Genomic DNA, 21,624 nt, shown 5'->3' on the forward strand with positions numbered 1-21,624 from the left:
GAGTGAACGCGTCAAAAAATGGCATCGCAATGAAGGTAAGAGAGAAACAAACAGCTGCATGAGAAAACCAGGCACGCGTCAACCCAATTATAGGTCTGGGAGCCGTCGCGCCGCAGTATTGCGGGCGCCACATCCACAGTCTTTGCTCTTGTCCGTCACGTGCCCGCAGCGCACAGTGTCCGAGGAAGGGAGCAAGGTCAGTGCACGGGCTGCGCCAGATTGGCCGCTGTCAGGAACGCGCGCAAAATTGGGTCCGATCGCGCTTGACATCCCACTGGGCGAGACGAGGAGGGGGGGTATTGGGCGAGGGGGCCAGCCGGTATGTGGAGCACGGGAATTTGCGCGCCTGCTGGGACGTGTGCTTTATCGACGCGCGAAGTAGATGATGTGTGCCGGAGCGTTTGTTAACTGCAGCACAAACGCCGCTGGGCCGTTCGGCTAATTCATTGGGTGCAGTGCAGTGCAAGTACATAACGTATGTAGGATGGAAGAAATGAATGCGCAACGCTGCTGAGTACTTCTGTGAGTGGCGCTGCGTTAACAGCCGTTAGAAGTATGTATTCATTGTGTTTTTAATGCGTGCTCTGCAGGGATCTGTACTTCACAGGAAATGTCAGTTGCATATTTGCGCCATCTATTTTCTTTATAATGCTTTCTTTGCTCTTTGAATATGTTGAATTAGTCTTTGCGTTATAAAGTGTGACCTGCAATATCAATGCTGTGGATGCGGAAAGCCTTACTTCCAACATCTACCCCGCGAGGACGCTTGATGTGAGAACATACCGCGCCTCTGTTTCTGGCCTTATCGTGAAGCCAAGGCCTGCAGTGTAATGTAAGGACTACTCCCGCTCAGTTCTACTACTTGTCATCTATCGATCAAGACCGGCCGATACTGGTGATGACGCAAGTACAGCGCCACTCCGAGCAGTGGGGAAGCGCAAAAAGAAAAATAACTCGAATGGAATTGTTATATTATCCTAATATTATTGCAGTTCTTGCAAACGGCGGTGCACGAAATTGCTCAGGTCGACAGCTTATTAACATTGACGCCAAACGTGTGTGGCTGCAGGGCTTCTTGTTGAGCGAGTTGGTATATGCTGCAAACTAGCGACCAGACGCTTACATAAGGGAAGGAATATGCGGGACGATCGCGGGACTTGTAACTAATTTTATCCTTGAAGGATCTTCCACAGAAAAAGCAGCGCGTGCGCAACACCATTTTGGACAAAATAATACGTAAGACTGTACCAGGCTACCCGTCGTTGCACGATTTTGCTGTCAAGTGTAAAAAAGTTCGCACCTCTTTTGCGGGACAATTTTCTTGTGGATACACCTCGACAAGCACGCTCGTGCTGCGTTTTCCCTCGTACCAGTAATGGTATACCATCACTTAACGTGAGATCCCAACTGCGCTCTTTACAATGCAGTGACGAATCTTTGCTTGAAGGGACCACGCTGACACTATCTGTAATCACTACAATGTTCTTTCTGACGTATACATCAAATTTTCCAAAGGTTGTTAGGTGTAAGTCTAGCGCTCGAGCCGTTCATGTTCTTTCCTTGTGTAAGAATTCATTTACTGGTTTCCTGTTTATTCACACACACTGCTGCATGATGCTTAGTTGTCTTTCATTTACCGCTGTCGCATTAATTTGTAGCAGCAGGGTCCTTCAAATACAAGTCCCCGTATTCAGCACGTGCAACCTTCTAAAAACAAGGACGTGCTTCATCCGGCGTGGAATAAATCGGCAGGTTCTCTTCTACATTCATCAAACGGTTAGGAAAGCCTCAAAGTCTCCCGATCGTGCAGAATGCGAAATTTCCGCGACGGCTCTATTCTACGGATATGTTTGCAGCACTCCCGTAGGCGCGTTACGCAATGTTTGTATAGTGTGACGAACGGAGAAGGAAATGTGTTTGAGTCTTAGTGAGCCAGTCATGTGCCACCCTCACTATAGTTCCTGCATCAGGGGCCCTTAATAAGAAGGCATGATGAAGCTCACATATTTACAATTGTTTATTTCTCTGGCACTTGCCTGCTACCAGCTATTGTCCGATAGCATCAATGTGCGTTTCTGGCCTCTTCTGACATACATGCTACGAGCGAAGCATCAAGGACCACGACACTGAACCACGTTTTACTCGCGACTACTGAGAGCGCTAAAAATGTCCTTCGCAACGGTGGCAGTATAGCCATCACCTTACTGTGTGCCGCTGCCAAGACGTTCACGCGCATCGTAAGATGTTTCAATGATGTGGTAAATGAAATGGAAGGCTGGAATGTGCCAGCAGTCGAACTCCCAACTCGATATGTTTCTCGTGTCATTAGTCACGTCAACAGTGCGCCCCTTGCGGAAATCTCAGAAATTCAACACTTGGACAATACTCCTGAGTGCCATTGCACTTATGACTATAAGAACAAAGATGTGCTGGTTTTCATGGAAACTGCAGACGTCGGCCTGACCGCGCGCGTACGGCAAGCTTTCCACTCGACGAAACAACTTACGATGGAAGTGGTCGATCCCTCTCCAATCACCTGCATTGGTCTGCGGCTGCACTGCTGCAGAATAAGTCGGTGGCCGCGAATAGACGTGAACCGGCGATGTAGTTCGCCCTGCTTTCTTTGTTAGTGGGTGCAGTGAGTGTTTCATTAATCAGCCAAGCCTATATGGCTTCGATTATTCCTCCCGCCGACAGCGGTGTTGTGCGTGGTGTTGACTACGTTCTTCGGATGCAGTGGAAACACCTGCACGACCGGGCTTGCTCGGGAACTTCCTGGTTCGAGCGTTCAATCTTAGCCATCGCTGCCCGCCCGCACCATGCCCGGCGCCCATCGGACCGTTATACGAAGACATGTGTCCTTCCTTCTTGCTTCGGTGAACCAAAGGGATGAAACAAGAGGAAAAGCATCGTCCCGCGCCAGCGAGCGAATGAATAATGTTCACAAGTAAAAAAGAAGGTCTGACTCATACTGCTTGCTCGTAGCCATCCGACCAGGAGAAAGGCCGTGGCGTCCATGCGATGACGACGTCGGACTTTGTCTATTAAAAGCGCGCACTGCTGTGGAAGCTGCAGGGTGAACGAGCGTCCACTGATCAAGGCCGCTATTGCGATCCATCGCAGTGAAGGAGAATTTTTGAATGGCTGGTGCCCGTGCGATCACCAGTCACCATAGCCAACTACGCGACATGCAAGGCGTGGGTCGGCTGATCACACTAAGGCCGAGCTCACGGACGTGTCCGTTCGTGAGAACTCTTTTTGTCATTGACCGGCGCCTCGTGTGTCTTCTCGCTCGATTCCACAATTGGCCGGCCACCGTCCTTTCGAACCGCAATGACTCAAAAAAAGCATCGCGTGCTAAGGCCCGTACTTAAATGCGAATAATGTTGTTATCCGGGCTTTGACTAGCCGTGCCCAGCTAAGATGGTGCGCACAAACGCTGCACTCTTTTAGCGACGCGGTGGACACTCTTCGTGGCTTCCCATTCTTTAGCGAGGAAAAGCGCAGTGGTTGCGAGATGGCCACAGGAGGAAGGGAGGTCAGAGAGATTGGGGGAGGGTGAAGTGAGCGCTGTCGAGTGTTATGTGGGTACGACGAGAGGAAGGGGGAAGCAGAGGGGTCCGTGCTTGCGATTGAAGGCACGCTTAAAGAGTCGGACGGCGTGCTTCCAGGCGCAGTTCCGGTCGCCGGCGGCGTGAGTTCGCAACCTGTCCGCTAGCTCGCAGCGTGTCGGCGCTGGCAGCTTCTGCCGCCCCCCGGTCGTGACTGCTTCCCGGAGGCGCACAAGAGAGAGCGCCAACGCGCGCGCTTGTGCCTTCGACGCCCGTGCATACTTTTTTTGGTGCACAGTGCGTAGCGTACCGCGCCGGCGTATACCTGTGGTGAGCGCGCCTCGCTGGCGAGCTCGCGTGTGCGCGCGTGCGTGCGTGTGTGTGCGGCCGGGCTGGCCTTCCTCAATGACGGCGCGACCGCGTGGGATTGCCGAGTTTGATCAGCCGCGGCAATCGCTGTGCGTCGGCGGATGCAGTGTCGCTCTGCACGCGGGGCGAGAAGGAAGCGAACGTCTTTGCAACGAAGGCCTCTCTCGCTGTTCGCTGAGCTCATTTCTTTTTCGTCGTCCTCGTCCCGCTTGCGTCACCTGTCCTTGGAAGAGTCTGCGTGCGGTGTTGCATGTGCCGCTGCTGAGTGAAAGTTTCGATTACGGCGTGTACTGCTAAACTCGTGTGCTAAGCAGCGCGTGCTTCGCGCTTCGGCAGTGAATGCGCGTATGCTCTGATTAACGTCAGAACAATGTTATCTGCTTCATCTGACTCGTTATCGGTGTGCAATTAGAGATCTGGATGTCCGAGCCGGAGAGCCCGTTATCTTGCTGGACCCGCTGGCATTCCTCTACGCTCTCGACGCGGCGGCAGCGCGACCGTGAACTCCCATCCGCTTCACATTAACCGGCGGTCGAACTTTTGTGCGTGCCTGGAAAGCCTGGCGATGCACGCCACTACCGAAGCAGGAGAGCCCCTTCGCACACCCCGTCAGCCAGCGGCGTCCGAGGAGCCGAATCGTGTATCTCACATCTGCGACGAGAAAAAAAGACAACGTCGTGCGCGAGACGTCTACGCTGGACAGAATTGGAGCAGCGGCGGCGGGCCGTCGACGAGCCGTCCCTGAAGAAGTGTCTCGATCAAAGGCGGCCCTTCTCCGTTATTCCCTTCGTAATTTGTTTTTTTCTTCCGCCACGCGAGAGCTATCAAGCAGCTCATCTAGCGAGCGGCCGGCGATTCTTCGAGGCACGGCGTCGTGCGCCGCGCTCGTCTGCTGCGAGAGGCGTTTGCAATGGCTCGGGGCTTGCCGCCGAACACCTGCGTCCGAGCTCCGCCTCGCTTTTCGGTCCGAGGTTCAGACGCCGCCAGCTGTGACGCTTTCCTATATACCGCCGGCGTGTCTCCATAGACGTCGCTTCGTTTCTGTGTTTCCTCGGCGCGTCAATGCCGCGGGTGGCATCGGCATTAGAGGTGTTCCCGGCTCCACTTGTGTAAGCAGTGTTGTGTGTCACTCACGGCGAGCTGTGTGCTGTGTGCGTGAAAGTTTAATCAACCTGGTGCTCACTGGTCTATTTTTCTGTGCTTCGATCGCTTCCCGGCGGCGCATGCCGCAAGCAGCGAGGCGCCGTCTTCACCCCGTGTAATACGCATCGCCGCTCCGGTACGTGCGTTCTCGAATACACGCCGCGCCGGCAGTATTACGATGTCCAAAATGAGCGGACAGCAGCGGCTTCAGTCTGCGTGAACCGGCATACGCGCTGAGCTTGTTTTCCGCACGCACCAGTCGTGTGCATTCACATGCGTTAAGAGCTGCAATCTCGTCGCCAGCCTGGAAATTGAACCACGAACGAGACTGGTCGTCCCTTCGCAAACCGAACTTCATGTGTTGTCCGTCACGCAGCGTCAAAAGTCAAGGGATTGTCCAACCGCCAGTTTTTGTTTGGCCTCCAGACGCGGCCTCCAGACGAGAAGGTCGCAGCGGAGCGCTTCTCGTTTTGTGTGCCCCACTCACGGTGAAAGGAAGGAGCGGAAAGACCACTGAAGGCAGCTCATTCCAGTGAAATCGCTGTCACTGTGGTGGTTACTGCGCAGACGCCTTACAGGATAAAGTACCGTCCAAGCAGTATTTACTTTCTTTTTCCCTAACCACAGGTGGTTGCGGGACCTATCGCCCGAGTTGAGTCGCACCCACGTGGACCCTGTGTTTACCTAGTAAAGAGCGCTCTTTCTCTGAATATTTTCATCACCAGAGTTTTCAGCTCGAGATTACCGAACGGCTCTACGCACATACGTGAAGCAGGCGGAGTTTTGCTTTTGAGAACTTCCCACGACGGTGCTGGACGCTGGTCGGTGATGGATGTTTGACGTATGAATTCACCAGCGCGAGACCTGCGGCGTGCATTGCAGAACTTTACGGGTGGTCGAGCATTTCTTTCTTCTTCCGACATTCCTCGTGCTCGCAACAGTGCGCGGAGAAGGCGCGCACGCTGAGGAGAACGAAGAAGGAAGCCACACTGCACAACGCGTTGAGTTCGCTCCTTGTGTGTTGTGGTTCTCTCGAGCGTCATCTCGAGCCTCCTGACGGGAGGAAAAAATAGCGATAGACAAGGGAAAGCCCTCCTGGACGAAACGAGCGACGTGCGAATGGGAACCCGTGCCCGAGACCCTGTCTGCGTGACACCATAAATTGTTCCGGCGTGATCACTGCGGCCGCCGCATCGCCTCTGCGGAACTGGAGTTGTGTGCAGTGCTCTCATATACACAAGCACATATCGCTCCGGGTGGGCGTGATCTGCCGTAGAGCGCGCGAAACGACGGGCGTCAACCGAAACGCCGCCGAACTTCGACACGATTCGCGAGAGGCGTCTTTTCCGGCAACGGCCCGTGCTCGACCCCGAGGCCCGGAAGTAAAAGCGTAATTTTGTTTTTCTCGGTTCTGTTGTCGAGTTGGGCGCTCTTTTCCACGCCTCCAACCACCGCTTGTCACAAGTATACATGGTTATCATTTCCTGGTGCTCTAGTACCTGACGCAGACTATGTCCAAGATTGCCTGGTTGAAGATCAAGCGCAGAATGGGTGAGTTCAAGTCGCTGGTTCTTTCTACAGAGCGGAAGTTGCTGCTCCTATACGAAGTTGTATTCTTTGCAGTCGCACTTGCAATTTGCGTCAGCGACAGTAGTTGAGTGTTGGTCTTCGTAAATTCCGAACTGCTTCGGCAGAGAGAGACAAAGAGAAAGTGAGAGAGGGGTAGGGGGTCATGCACACAGAGAGAAGAAACACAGAACAAGTGCTATACTTTGACTGACTGTCTCGTAGTCAGAGTAATCGAGTTGCGAGTATGTGTTCTGTTGCGCTAACCATTTCCCGGAAGTGAATTGTTTAGCCCAACAAAACATACGTGTTCCCGCGAGAAGTTCCTTTTATCTAGTTCATTTATTATTATTATTATTATTATTATTATTATTATTATTATTATTATTATTATTATTATTATTATTATTATTATTATTATTATTATTATTTTGCTACATGTTTGTAGGGAAAGTGAGAGTTGTTGCAGTAAATCGAATGGCTATAGACAAGGTGAAAACGCTGACGAATCACGACGACCTCTGCAAATTGGGGTATGGGACAAAGGGAGTCCGGAATTTAATTTTGCGTGCTTGATGTTGACTGTCTTTACTGAAACCGTGCCGTTTTTGAGACTATAGCGATATTGTTTTATTCGCTGTTTAGTGTTGTCTCTTTTTTTTTTCTTCTGAATATCATTTCCTTTCACATATATTATTATGTTTTACGCAGAATATCTCACTGTATTTCTTGCATTCACAGATGTTCCCACGCGTGTGCTCTCCCGAATCGGAGGCTTGTTTATTTGAGTGTAAACGGACCTGCTCAGCAGGGTGTCGCCTCGGTGAACTGCGCATTCCAGGACGCTTCATTGATTGGAAACGCCCTTATCGTTCAAAATATAAGCCTAATTTAAAGCAGTCGTCACTATACTGCTGAACAAGCACCAAGAGCTTGTTCTTTCGCGATATTAATTCACTGCTATGACTGCGCTTCGAGTCTGGCTACGAGGCTACCAGAGTTGTTCCAGAAGTGTGTGCACATATGGGACTCGACTCTCGTCTGTAATGCTCATATTTTATAGTTGCGTGATATAATGTGTTGTGCAACGCCTTCTACCTTCTCGATTTTTTCTTCTTTCTTTTCTCTTCTTGAAGCAGGTAGGCGTGGTGTTCCTTTCAGGAGATAAGTTGCTAGCCTGTTTACCTTCTATTCTGTGGCGCGTCTATGTTTACGGGCATAATATAACCGTTATGATATAACATTGAGTTGTACCCCTCTATTTTGGGCGTTGTCTTCTACCAGAGGAGTATGAAGCTAGATTAGGCATAAAGTAAAAGACCGGTGGGTGTATCATCAAGGAGTGATTCTCACGGTTGCCGAGGCACGAAAACAGCACAGATGAGACCAAGGAAGAAATGCGCGTGTGCGGTTTTTCCAACTGATGTGCATTCGAAAAGCGGGCCGGGGCATGTTATACAATGCAAAACGAAAAAAAAAAAGACAGTAGGAAACAGCCAAAACTGATATGACAAAATTGGGAAAGTAAAAAGTGATAAAAGCACGTGTGATCTCCGTAAAGGTGAACACTTTTTTTCTATGGCGACAATTGGCTGACTTACGCATCACACAGCGTTATTGTCAACATGGAAAACTTCCGCAATTTCACAGGTGCGCCGATCCGGGACGTGATGCAGCGATACGTGGTGGAACGCATGTGCCATCGATTATGCAATGATACGCTGCCGACAACGCCGATAAACCGCTATGACAGTGTTGCAGTCTTGCGCTTCCTGGCGTTTCGAGCGTTGATTGGCAATTGCGTTCACACGCGCTCATTCGCATTCTCGTCTTATTAAGTCCTTCGAGTGTTCAGACGTATCGGCACAGTCGAATACTATCCTGCACAGACGTCGTGCTGAGCCCAGTCGTGCTATGACAACCAGCGGGGTTTTGTCTCTTCCTCCGGCACGGAAGACCCCAGCCGGCGCTCGCATAGTCAGGTTTTACGTTAATTCCAAGGGGCGTCCACTACTGTTCGAAGCCACATCAGATTGTCTGAGAACACGGTGTTATAGGAGAAAGTTTGACGACGACCATACACACGCATAGAGTGTGGAAATAGCGCAGAGACCATATAGAATGTTTGGTTAACATGCCGCATTATCTATCCAGAGGTCAACGAGGACGCATGCAGTAGACCTGTCCGTGGCTTTGGGCTCTAAGTATAGTAAGAGGAAAAGTTAATGAAACTGCGGTTGAAAATAGATAAACGTGGCTCTCTTATTGGCTGTGTAGAGGCAAGACACAGAGGAAAGTCAGTGAGGTTAACCAAAATCAATTCTCCGGTTTGCTACGCTGCATGTGAGTTGGGGAAAAGGGGGATAGAAAGAAGGTAGGAGGAAAGAAAGAAAAAAAGTTGAAACTGCTGCAGTATAGGCGTTCACTGAGTCCGGTGGATCACTAAAAGCACAACAATGCTTTAACAGTCTTCTGATAAGATATGGAGTCCCAACTATGTTGGAGGATTGTTTCTTGGGACAGAGGTCGCTCGTTGAACTTGTTGATCACAGCGTTAAGTGAGCATCTCTGTGCACAATACTTCGGACACTGCCATGGAATATGGCTGATGGTTTCCTCTATACCGCAGCAGTCAGAGGCTGTGGAGTAAATGCAAAGAGCACAAAGAATCAAGACATAACCTTTTTTGGCATCAGTGGCTTGCTAATTAGGGGCCCACGATAAACGCAGTTATAATGGTCAAAATAACGAGCTTGATGGCATCACCCACCTACCCGTTTCAGAGGCGGTGCTTATAATATTCATCCATTGGCCGCGGAGTTTCATGCTAAATAGAGAGAGTGAGAGAGAGAGAGAGATAGCAAAGAGAGGAAAGGCAGGGAGGTCAACCAGACGAGCGTCCGGTTTGCTACCCTACACTTGGGGTGAGGGAAAGGGGTAATAGAAAGAAGAAAAGAGGAAGGAAGTGAAGACTGTGCAGGAAAGCACTGTGACACCAAAGTGGAGTTCCGTAGCTGGTGATCTGCGTTGATCACATCTGGGACGAATAAAGGGCCAGTGGTCGTTGCGCGGATAGGAGGCTGCGGGTGAGCTCTGGGGCTTACTCGAGAGTTGCAAGCACTGGATTAAGAGCATCCAGTACTTGCACTGCACTTCGCGCTGACGGAGTATGCTAAGTAAAAAATGTGTGGACCACATGCTGGTGCCTGCACTTTTGTGTTGCAGTGGTGAAACAATGACATCGCTCAAGAAGAGAGAACACGGCAGCGACGTAAATAGCTAAGTCGTGATATCTACGCCTGCGCAATTTTAATGTCAAACTGTTTATTGTACTAATTGAATAGCCTAGCAGTGTACTGTGTTGAGCAGTTAAGAGCTGCACATTTGACGAATAATTCGTTTGATTGCATGGTTTGCAGCGCCTTAATAAATCACGACCTTTTCAAGGGCACGTTCGCCAAATATAGATCATGTCTGGTAAGTAAAACTCCCTATGCACAATTGTATTTTTAATATAAACAGTTACTTTTGTTAGCAATGCTCCGAACACCACCGGATCGTTTAGTTAGAATCTAAATGGGAGTAATTGTTGTCGTACAGCAAATTTGGGGTCGAAAAGAAACCAAAGAGAAAGGAAACGACGAAATAATACCAGAATTCATAAGTTCTCTTGAAACTGTGGAAGGATGAAGTTTAGGCAAATGCATAATGTGCTTACTGGACAGGCACACGGGTGGCGCATGCAAACACGAGCCCCAAAATTTCCTCTAGTTTGTCCCTAGTATAAAGCTCCATGAGTCACGTGATTGGTGCTGCCCACGTTTGTCGCATGACCTTTCCGGCGGAGGCAGTAAGAGCGACAGAGTTTAGTCATGGCGTGATCTAGACCACGCTATTGACGAAGGGGGAAAAAGAGGAAAAATACGCTATTGAAAGAAAATCACAATCCAGAGCAAAGGGTAGGGGGGGGGGGGGGGGGGGTTGCAGATGACTTCGGCGTCAGCACATCTGGCAGCCAGTTAAAAACGGGTGCTATGACCAAATACTAGAACGATATACAGTGCGTGTTTAGGAGGCCTAGGTATTATTCAGCCACGCGCTAGCACGCAGTAAATAGAAGCACAGTTAAATTGAATGATAAATAATAACTTAAGTTTGCGAAAAGTTTTTTTTTGCGAGTACCGCATGAATGATATGTTAAAATCCATGTCGAAGTTATTTTTTGACGCGTAAATCACAGCATGTGAGTCAAAGTGTCGAACTTGATTTATACAGTTTAGATGTGACTACGCTTCGTACATCAAATGTTCTTACTGTGCTTTTTATGATTTTTTGACGCCATTCGTGATTTAACGTCTTCTCCTGTGGCCAACTCTGAACCATTTGAGTAAAGTTAAGAACGCATTCGCTTTAACGGGTCGCCCGCACGGGACTGCGTCACAACCGTTGTTCCGGGTGGTCGTCGGCACGCACGCAAAAAGAGCTGGCGTTCGGCACATGTTACCACGGAAAAGGCCGCGCTATCAATCTCCAACGTCGAGGTAATAGTTTGTTGTGCAGACAAGCCAGTGGCGCAGCGGTCAGGTTCGGGCCAGTGGCCAAGCTAAACGTCGTTACACAAATAAAGTCTCGGGCCTGATGCGGGGGCCGAGCTTCCCCATTTCCTGTTCGAACAGCCGCGTCGTTTAGGAGCGCGCGGAAAGACTTGCGCGTGGCCTTCGACTGATTTGCCGCTCGCGTGGACAGAGCGCTGTTTGTGCATGCTCTGCCCCTGGCAGAAGCATGCACCGTTGTGGACGCTGAAGCGAATACTATTCCTTAAGATCCATTTCATTTTCCATTGCCTTCGCTCTTCGTCTACGGCTTCGACGTCGCCGCGCTGCCTGTTATTACCGGGGCTGATCAGTCGTCACGACGGATGATCAAAAATCATTTAAAAAATGAAGTGGATTGTTGCCAAATACAGCTCCTCGGAGCGGTATCTTCGAGTTATCGCTTTCTGAGGTGTCACTGTTTGCACGCTCTGATTGGCTGTGGCTGCAGTGGCGGACACGACGCAAGAAATTGGTCGCGTCACACTTCCAGGTGGCAGTTGTTTTCGTTTGCGTCGTTGTATGTTTTGCTGTGATGGATGACAAAGACGCCCTGATCTCGAGAGACGCACTTCGCTCGCGGACAACGGAAAGTTGGATTCCTCACTGCGGCGAGGGGGTCACTCTCTCGTCCTCGCGACAATGACGTACCAACTTTCAGACACAGCAGTTTGTGTGTTTCTTTTTGAGCTATGTCTCCTCTTCTTCGCGCCATTTTCTATCCCCTCGTTTCTCAGTGCAGTATGAGAGATCGCAGCGCCAAACTGCGATGACTGAAGAGGCAAATAAAGGAAAGGTTGACCAGGCGAGCATCCGGTTTACTGCATTGCTTGGAGGAAATGGTTAAGATAAAGATGGGCAGAAAGAGTCAGTGAACAATGCGCGTAAACATTGTTTATCACCAGATCCGTTCAGTGCAGCCCACTGCCTGCCGTTACCCCTCCCGTCCGCCGTGCCACTTGGACAGAAGCACCATGAATGGATTAACGGCGCAGCCCTTTTTAACGGACGAGCCTTTTTTATTATTATTATTTTAGGAGCTCGTTCATCATTTAGCTGAAGCTATCCGTAGATATATGACTGCATCGCATGGGTTTGATGAGAACGGAATACAAATTATGTGCTGCCGATCTATACAGTCAGTCACTCAAATACGGTGGACTTCAGGAACAGGGGCAGCACCTCAACTGCTCGCCATTGACAGGTGTGTCCACGGTCTCAACTTATAACGTGTCTACACTAAGTCTATTTTTTTTCCATATGCACCGTCTTCGTCTCGTCTTTTTAGGAGTTTCTCGGTGCCTTGGATATTGGTATCTGGTTCCTCTCACCCACGAGAGGACTATATATATAGCCGAAGCTTGGCGTATATCGTATGCTCTTTTTAAGGCGGCGTGTGTGTGTGTGTGTGTGTGTGTGTGTGTGTGTGTGAGAGAGAGAGAGAGAGAGAGAGAGAGAGAGAACCTTTATTGTAATGAGGTCCGAAGGCTCGACTTCTTAAGTTAAGGCGGTAAAAGCAGCGCTAAAACATTAAAGCAACGCTGAAATGTAATTGTTGCTGATCGCTTTTGTTACAGTCTCGTCACACCACCCGCCCCGGATGTGGCGTTGTGTTGCCAAGCGCGAAGCCGCGGGTTTGAGTCCCAGCCGCAGCGACCGCATATCGATATGGGTGGAATGCAAAAACGTCCGTGTACCGTGTAAAACCCCCCCTATACGTAGTGCCCCTGGGCTTTGGTCGTAAAATCTCAGATATTATATTTGTCTCCATGCTGTCTTCGGATCTGAGAAACAGAGAAACAAAGCTTTATTAAATGTCCTTGCTGGTATCAAGGGAGGCGGGGGCCCAGGAGACAAACCCCACCGGAGCCCCTTTTCCTCAGGCTGCGGCCAGATCTTGAGTCTTGGCTGCGTCGTGGGCCAGCTGGACTACCCATGAGTTGGTCCTCCGTGCATTCGCTGAGCAGCATGGCCTGCCACTGCTCGGGCGTGGTGATTCTGAATGTGGGAGTGGTGCTGTCGTTGATGGTGCGTAGCTGTGCGGGGCATGTCCAGATAATGTGGTCGAGAGGTGCGCGTGGCATGCTTTGCAGCGCGGTGTGAATGCATCAGCCGCCACGTGGTCGATTGATGCTTGTTGAGAGACTTATTGGGAGGGGGGTATTTGAGGCGGGCTTTACGGTAGTACGTGAGGATCTGGCCATATGCGATTATATGGTCGCGCGCGTGGCTGCGCCAGGAGGCTATACAGCCTCGTGATCAGGGGCTTCCGGATGGTGGGGCCGTTCGGAAAACTGCAAGCCAGAAGAGGATTGACGTGCTCGGTGGACGCTTGCGCGGGCGGCGTCGTGCGCGGCTTCGTTTCCGGTGAGACCTGCTCGGCTCGGGGCCCATATCAGGTGGACGCTGCGGCGACGAGAGGTGTGTGTGTGCCGATAAGAATGCGGTGCACTCGAGACGAGATGAGTCTTCCAGTATTGTTACGTGATGATGCCAGTATGATTAGTGATGATGCACGATGCAGTAGTCGGTGCATAGTGTTAAGAACAGCCAGCTGCAGTGCAAGTTTGCCAGCCATTTACGCCAGCGGTGGCAACCTCATCTTGGAACGCCGCCGCCAACCTCTAGCCACGGCGTGACTAAGTCGACTTTGTGTCGGGAACAATGCGCGCATCCTCCACTCTCCGTCGCTTCAGCTAGGATGCGTTTGACGAAGCAGGCTTTGTGCTGAAACTGCCACCGTTACGCTCTAGCCTCGTCGCCGTTGTGACTGAAGGATTTCGACGAAGCAGGCTTTGTGCGCAACACGACAACGCGGACCTGATCTGTTACGGGTGGGGGAGTTGCCGCGGGAAAGCCGACGAAGGCTCCTTCCCACGCGCCGACCAAGACGCAAAACAATGCGCTACTCGGGCGCGCTACCCGGAACGGCTCCGAGTTCTACGAAATTCGTGTGGTGTCGATTTCGGACCATTACACCTGTGTGTGTGTGCGGCACGTGTATGTAAGCCCTCATCCTCCCCCAAATCGATGGCCCTCATCCTCCTCCAAAAGGGCGGGTCATCTACAATGACGTCGAACTATGACGTCGAGAGGAGTGCATATAAGCAGCGATTGTCGGCTGCTAGTGTGTGCTCGTTGTCATGCTCGAAATGTACTCGTGAGCTGTGTGCTCGTTGTCGTGCTCGAAATGTACTCGTGAGCTGTGTGCTCGTAAGCTGTTTGCTGTATGCTCGTCTTGCGGGCTCCATTTGGGAGTCACGCTAGGCTGTCGATGTATCTCATGTTCAACTGTAAATAACATGTAAATAAATCCTGCTCTCCTAAGTCCCGACGAAGAGTCAAGCTCCTTCCTACAGCTACGACTGCCAAATCTTACATCTGAATGGCAGCGGTGAGATCGGCCTACAGCTCGTAGATCGTCCGACAACTCTAACAAATGGTGACAGCGGCGAGATCGTCCGACAAATCTTACAATAGGCGGGAACTATAGAAGCCTCTTCGCCTTCTTCAGGATGAATGCTGTGTATGGAGCTGATTATTGTGGTATCCAGATTCGAGCCCATGACCACGGCAAGTGTTATGGCCAAGTGGGTCGGGTAGTCCGCGGCGTCGACATAAGCCACGTGCGAAGCACCCTCATACATATATTGCCGAGTTACTGAGCCCTTGCGGTGCGACGTGCTGTATTGTAGTCGGGGTGCACGTTCTTCGAGATAGGGGGAATTAGGAAAGTGTCGCGGATGTCCGACTGTATGGGGAGCTTGACTCCAGCCTGCGTGAGGTAAGGAATGCTCAGCTTACTGAGGACTTGGCGTCCTGTCGCGGTATGGGAAAGGCACTCGTAGTGAGCTAGGCGCTGAGCCTCGATGAGCTCGTCGAGAGTGTAGTGCACGAGAGCCCCAACTCAGCCAGCTTTACATTGGCGGAGTTGGGCGGAAGGTGGAATGCTTGTTTGTGTGTTTTCTTGATAATGATATTAATCTTGTGTTTCTCAGCATGTGAGAGGCATAGGAAGGGCGCAACATATACGATGCGACTGATGATGAAGGCCTGGACTAGCCGAAGTATATTGTCCTCTTTCATACCAGTATGTCGAGTATCGATACGTGAGATAAGCCGACCTACTTGCGCAGCGTGATTGCTAAGATGACGTAGAGTTGTAGTATTCTTGCCGTTTTGCTGTATGCGGAGCCCGAGGACTCGGAGGATAGAAACGCGAGGGGCTAGACGCGCCGTGGGCTGCCAGGTCAATGGATGGAGAGAGAGGTGCTGACCGGCGTCGCCGATGAGCAGGCTCGCGTACGAGGTGTTCGGATTCAACCGGAGAGCAAGAAACACCGTGTGGTTCGATGTATGCTATCACTGTATCGATGGGTGCTTGTAGGGTTGCTTGAATTTCGCCTTCACTGCGTCCTGCGATACAGAGCGTGATGTCATTTGCATAGAAACTGTGATGCTGGCGGGGAATGGTAGAGAGACGTTCCTGGAGTCCGACTAAGCTATGGTGAAGAGCATGGGTGAGAGTGCTGACCCTTGTGGTGTGCCCTTATACTCCCTAGTGAGATGACGTCCGATTTAAGCCTCCCCTATGGTTAGAAAGGCTGTACGACTAGATAATGTCTTGCGTGGATAGCCGTGGGCGGAAGCCAAACATGGTCTGTGGTAGATAGTTACGCTTGTCTAAGTGTGTAGTAAACGTTTGAAGAATAGGGTGTTCCATTACTTTTCCCAGATATAACGTGAGGAAGATGGGGCGAAGATTGTCTAAGTGCATGGGGTTTGCCCTGTTTAGGAATCAGTACGATTTTGGCAGGCTTCCAGCATGACGGCAAAGAGCCCGATTCCCATGCCACAATATTGATGTGATGCAGGTTGCGCGTGAGGCGTCGTACACGTTCCGAAAACGCCGATTAGTAATACAGTCGTCCCCCGGGGGCGGAGTTGGGGCTTAAGGTGCGAACCACTGCCTGTAGTTCCGCAAGGGTAAGGGGGGCATCCATCTCAGCATTGTCCGTCCTGTGCAGCTTTGGGAGGTAATCGTTTTTCAGGTCGGTTCTTATTACCGACTGACATTTTTGTTCGGTTAGGGCTTAAGGCAGAATCTTCATGTAAGTGGAGAAATTAACGGTTTCCTCGCGTTCCTTGCCATCAAAACCACTTTTGTTGGCCTAAACACACAGATGAAAATGTAACGGATAGGTTGGCGTGTTGATGATGCGTCAGCGTCATGGCTAATCACTTCAACTCGCGGCATTCGAAACGCATTTCACGAGTGATTTCCGTCGTCTGTCGCGACACAACCAAAGTTGGTGTCAATTTTCGCGAAAGCCAAAGGGAAGAACTATTTTAGCATACCTTTTCGTGCATATCCGACTTTATATCGGGAATGAATAATTTGCGTAATCGCCCCCGAGTTAATTTTGAACCGGATTAAAGGCAATGTCGATTATACAATGTACTTCCCCGAGCAAAAATATACGGACCGGGGATACGGCAATAAAGACGATTTTATTTCTCCGACTATGAATGCCACTTGAAAGCGAAGATGGCGTGCGTTCCAAACTTGGCATCGCGAACTTTCCAGTGCACTCGTCAGTCTCAGTTTACGCGTCTGAGTTAGCAATAAATTCAGTTTTTCTTCAGCGAGTCTGTGGTCCGTATACTTTTGCTCAAGGATGTACAAGGGGTCGCACGAGGATATGCGTGCAGCGCCTGCGATAGTCATGAGGGGTCGAATGCTGTTGTAGCTCTGTGCAAGATACTTTATAGTAGTATACCACAGTCACGACAGCTTTTTCAAACTCGCTTTGGTTTATTTTGCCGTTGCCGCAAATATTCGCTGGCGCGCGCCATACTTTTCGGGACAGCGTTCCTGCAGTAATCGGCAGACGTTTACTTTCCTCCGTTGAATGAGCCAATCGCACGAGGCCCGGGCATTATCGAAGGAAACCGTTTCGCAAGGCGCCGCCGTCGGACGACGGGTTCTTCGCGGCCGCGGCTTTCGATCTGCGGGGCCGCGACACCGGATCCGCCGAGGCCTGTTTGGCCACGCGACCCACGTCGCCCAGCTCCGGGGGCGTACGCTGGCGACCGACGCTGCCTGTCTCTTGTCCGAGGCGGCGGCCGAGACTCCCCGGCGCTGTTTGGCGCTCCTCTCTGCCCGCTGCTCTTTTTCGCAAAGTTGTTAACGCGGGCGTGTTGTTGGACTCTCGAGTCAGTTTGAAGCCCGTGGGCAGCCTTTTGATGGCAGCCAGTGTGTCATGCTGACCATTCACGAAGGAGTCGTGCTCGGTCGGCCCGGCCCTCAGGGTTCGGGCCTCGGTCCGCTGGTGTTGCCGCCTTACTTCGGAACGCTCCAGACGATCCCTGAACAACGTGAGTGTGTGCATTTTGTCGCTTCTTTATTTTATTTGTATTGAGACTCCGAGAACCAAAAGTGTGGAGGCAATGCGAAGCGCCGGTCGGATGATCAGGAGTCGTGTTCCGCACCTATAGGCATTGTCGTGGACGGGCCGGGCATGCTAAGCCGTATACGGCAAGATTAAAGCTAAGCGATTTTTTTTCTAGGGATTATCTTCAGCGCTGAACATCTTTATCATTTTCACTGTCTTGGTCGTTTTAACCGCTTGAGTATACATTTATTTTACTCACAGCGATTCTCAGACCCGGTGGTTGCATTCCGATGTGGGCGGTATGCAAAAACGCTTGTTTACCAAGATTATTTCGGCGCGCTTTAAGGAGAACCTCAGCGGGTTACAATTAAGTTGAACTGCTCTACTACGTGGTGTCTCTCATAGTGACCGTGCCACTTTGGGACGCTATCGAAAACCCGTGAACCAACCACATTTCACTGCTCTCGCAACACACTCGTAGCTGCAGTGCACGCATCGCATTCTTGCTCTTAGTTTTACTTGCTCTTAGTTACGGATGTGCACTGTCACGCGCGCGTCTTTCACTGCACATTTGAACCTTAAGCAGCTTCAGTTCCTTCTTTCCTATTGGAAAAATCATGTTTACTTCCCTTGTAACCTCGGAGGAACAAAAGCGACCCCGAAACTGTCAAACTATACTTCTCCTTATTCCTTGATAAGCGTATTTCTACGATATCTCAAACATTCCCGCTCTTTACTGTGCAACGCGAGTGAAACAGCAGAAAGTCTACACTCTCCGTATGAGTGGTAAATTATGTACTTATACTGAGATAGCGACAGAGAGAGATAGAGAGAGAGAAAAAAAAAACTTTATTCGATAATTTGAGCCCGCTGTTCTTCGCCCGAGATGAGCGGCTGAAAAAAAGAAAAGAAAGAAAAGTAAGGCCGGGGAAATAACATCTCCTCGTGTATGTACATACCACTTGAGTGGACACTTGTGTATTCGAAACGTTAATGGCACATCAAAATCACATCTCTACACTTGTTAACAAGTGTAACATGAGTTGTTTACATATTCCACTAAAGACCTCCGTGTTGTGCTGGCATTACTCACCTCGAAGCATCCCATATATTCTGCTGTCAGCTAGGGCAGCTTTTATAATCACGTGACAACATCGTTAGAGAGCTGTTTCTCTTTGCGGACGTTCCCATAGAAAATTAAAATTACCCTATTAGCATTTCCAATACTGAGCTCTCTTTTCAGTGTGCCAGATGTGATTGAAATTTTGTTTTCGTCCAGCATCCCCAAAATATCAAGTATTAACAAATAATTGTGGGTTTTAATGCTCCGAAGCCGCACAATGAATTCCCTGCGTGAAGGATTCCGTAGTGAAGGGCTCTGGATTAATTTTGACTGTCAGGAGCTCTTTAACGTGCACAGAAATCTAAGTACAGGAGCGGTTTTGCATTCCGCCCCCATTGAATGCGGTCGCCGTGACCGTGAAACGAATCCATGACCTCGTCCTGAGCAATACAAAAAATAAGTTTCTAGGCAGCAAAGTGTTTGATGTCGAAATGTGTCAGAAGAAAAAGAAATAGTTACAGATAATCGGTTGTCTCCTGCAGCTGTTAGAGGGCATTCCTTCTCAACGTTGCCAATTTTTCTAACCTGCATGAGCTACAAAGCACCTAACTTTTTCCGTGGCGTAGCAAACTTTGGGGGGGGGGGGGGGGGGGGGCTGCAGCAAGTCGACAAAGAGGGAAAGAAACTATATCATTGCCTGGTGAATGAAATGCGATCCCGTTTCATTTGATGAGCAAAATATGTCTGAGCCTGCAACCCTATGGGTCACGATGCGCTGTCGCGGAATCATGAAGTAAGCAGGAAAATTGGAGGACGCTTAAGCTTCGCCTTTAAGAGTGGAACGCTATAGCATTCAAAGATCGCTGACTGCTTCTCACGTTTCCCGGCAACAACAGCTTATGTAACTGTAATATTTACTGGGAAACGCCGGCGGCGAGCGCTATGCACGAAGGCGAGCTTTCTGGTAGAAACGTGGCCTCCTGAGTGGACCGATCTTTTTGCATATATATATAGGGTTCTGCTAGGACACATAGAGAGAGAGAAAGGCAAAGGAAAGACAGGGAGGTTAACCAGAGATTATTTCCGGTTGGCTACCCTGTACTGGGGGAGAGCCAAGGGGATGCGATTGGTGAGAGAGAGAAGGATAAAAAAATAAAAATAAAATAAAGAAAGAAAAATCAAACTACACACACATGCACGTACACACAAACTGTTTCTGTGGGCACTGTCGCGCAGCCCGCAAAGGCATTCCTAGTGTTATGCAGTGTCACCGCACAATCCTGCGTCACACAGTGAAGTCACAATCTGTCAGAAAGTCCAGTGTCTTTTGAAAACCGCAGCAGCGCCTTCATAGCCGATCGCGCTGATGTTCGCGTAGGCCAGCTTCCAAGGATATTGTTTTCTGTCATTGGGCGCTTGTCTAGTTTGTCAAGGGTGGCTGAGAGGACTGCTCTTTGGGGGTTGAAACGAGAGCACTGACAAAGAAGGTGCGCGATTGTTTCATTGCATCCGCAGAAGTCACAAAGTGGGCTGTTGGACATTCCGATAAGAAAAGAGCTGGAACACATAAATATCCAAGAAAGTGGATGGGGAAACAGCGCCGCGGTAGCTGAATTGGTAGAGCATCGCGCGCGAAATGCGAAGGTTGTGGGTTCGGTTACCACCTGCAGCAAGCTGTTTTTTCATCCACTTTAATTTCCAGTAATTTATCGTTTCTTTATTTTATTTGTTAAGCACAAGTAATTTCCCCTATGTTGTCCTTGGTGTCAGTGTTTGTTGGCTTCTTATGATATGACTAATAAAAATTGGGCCCCTCTGCTAAGCCCCTTTCTTCTCGTTTATATATATATATATATATATATATATATATATATATATATATATATATATATATATATATATATATATATATATATATATATATAAACGCAAAATCTTGCGCTCTTGTGTACGCCTTGCCAATGTTAACTATTTCTCTTCAGAACACGTGCTTTTGTATATAGACTGCTGCGAGCAGGCGCCGAATGCAAATGCTGCAGCCTTCGTATAGGTCTTGTCCAAATCGCACTCCCGGCGAGGACTCCTTCGGATTAACAGATATTAATCTTCAAAGCCATGCTTTTTTGCGCTGCAAGTGCCGGAAGCGATCGCTGGCACTGACTACATGTCCTACTTACCATGTCTTGGACGTCATGTATATGTGCTCTTGAGCAGGTGCCCGACTTTCGCCTTAGTATGTCTGTGTGGGTTACGGCAGCGCTCAAGCGGCTCTCATCGGAAAAGCACATAGGGCGTAAAGAAGCTACAAAAATAAATAAGAGGTCATCATCCTACAGACGTGTGTGTAAAGAATGCCATTTATATTTCTTTGCCATCAGGAAAATGTCCAGTGGCGTGCACCACTCGGCCCTGGAAAGCAATTTCGCCGTCATCTATGCTTGCGGGAAAGGTACGACACTCTGGTATATACCAGTCGAGTCTCGCCTCTGCGACACAGGTGGACGCATATCGACCCGAATTAATCGATCAATTGTCGCACGCGCGTACCTTAACACGCGATGCATTGCTCCATCTCGCGTCTCCAACTCGCGTGGTCCTCGTGGCATATACTATTGGCTAATTTCACCCGTCGATTATGTTGCGTCAGGCGCTGGAACCACACTTCGACCGCTCGGCATCGACTGCTCCAGGGTAGACTGCGGTACTTGCATGTGCGATATTTCGGTATACTGTTAATTCGATCCTCGTCTCACTTGGTCTGGGTATATCACCATTTGTTTCTTTTAACTCTCTATCAAAAGCGAAGCCGCTATCATTTAAGCGAAATACGCAAATTGAGAATGCTTGTCTATTTACTTCTCTGCAGCGCGCTTCATTAGCAATAACTGTTATATTTTCCTCAGTCGATAAAATTCTGTTTTGCTTCTGATGCGATTCTTATGTAC

The 21,624-nt window shown here is 49.7% G+C and overlaps 1 protein-coding gene across 9 annotated transcripts in view; it reads left to right on the forward strand.

Moving 5' to 3' along the window:
- Dys (Dystrophin) overlaps positions 1–21,624 on the forward strand; it is a 494,001-nt gene that overhangs the window by 59,842 nt on the left and 412,535 nt on the right. Inside the window, exon 1 of one of the 9 annotated variants that reach the window (XM_050170005.3) lies at positions 4,942–6,614. The exons of the other annotated variants lie outside the window; for them this stretch is intronic. Within the exon in view, the coding sequence (XP_050025962.1) occupies positions 6,575–6,614 (40 nt within the window). The 5' untranslated portion in view covers positions 4,942–6,574. Of the gene's footprint in view, positions 1–4,941; positions 6,615–21,624 lie in introns of those variants that run through there. 9 annotated transcript variants of the gene reach the window in all.

The sequence above is a fragment of the Dermacentor andersoni genome, chromosome 6 (genome assembly GCF_023375885.2).
Source record: "Dermacentor andersoni chromosome 6, qqDerAnde1_hic_scaffold, whole genome shotgun sequence".
NCBI lineage: Eukaryota > Metazoa > Arthropoda > Arachnida > Ixodida > Ixodidae > Dermacentor > Dermacentor andersoni.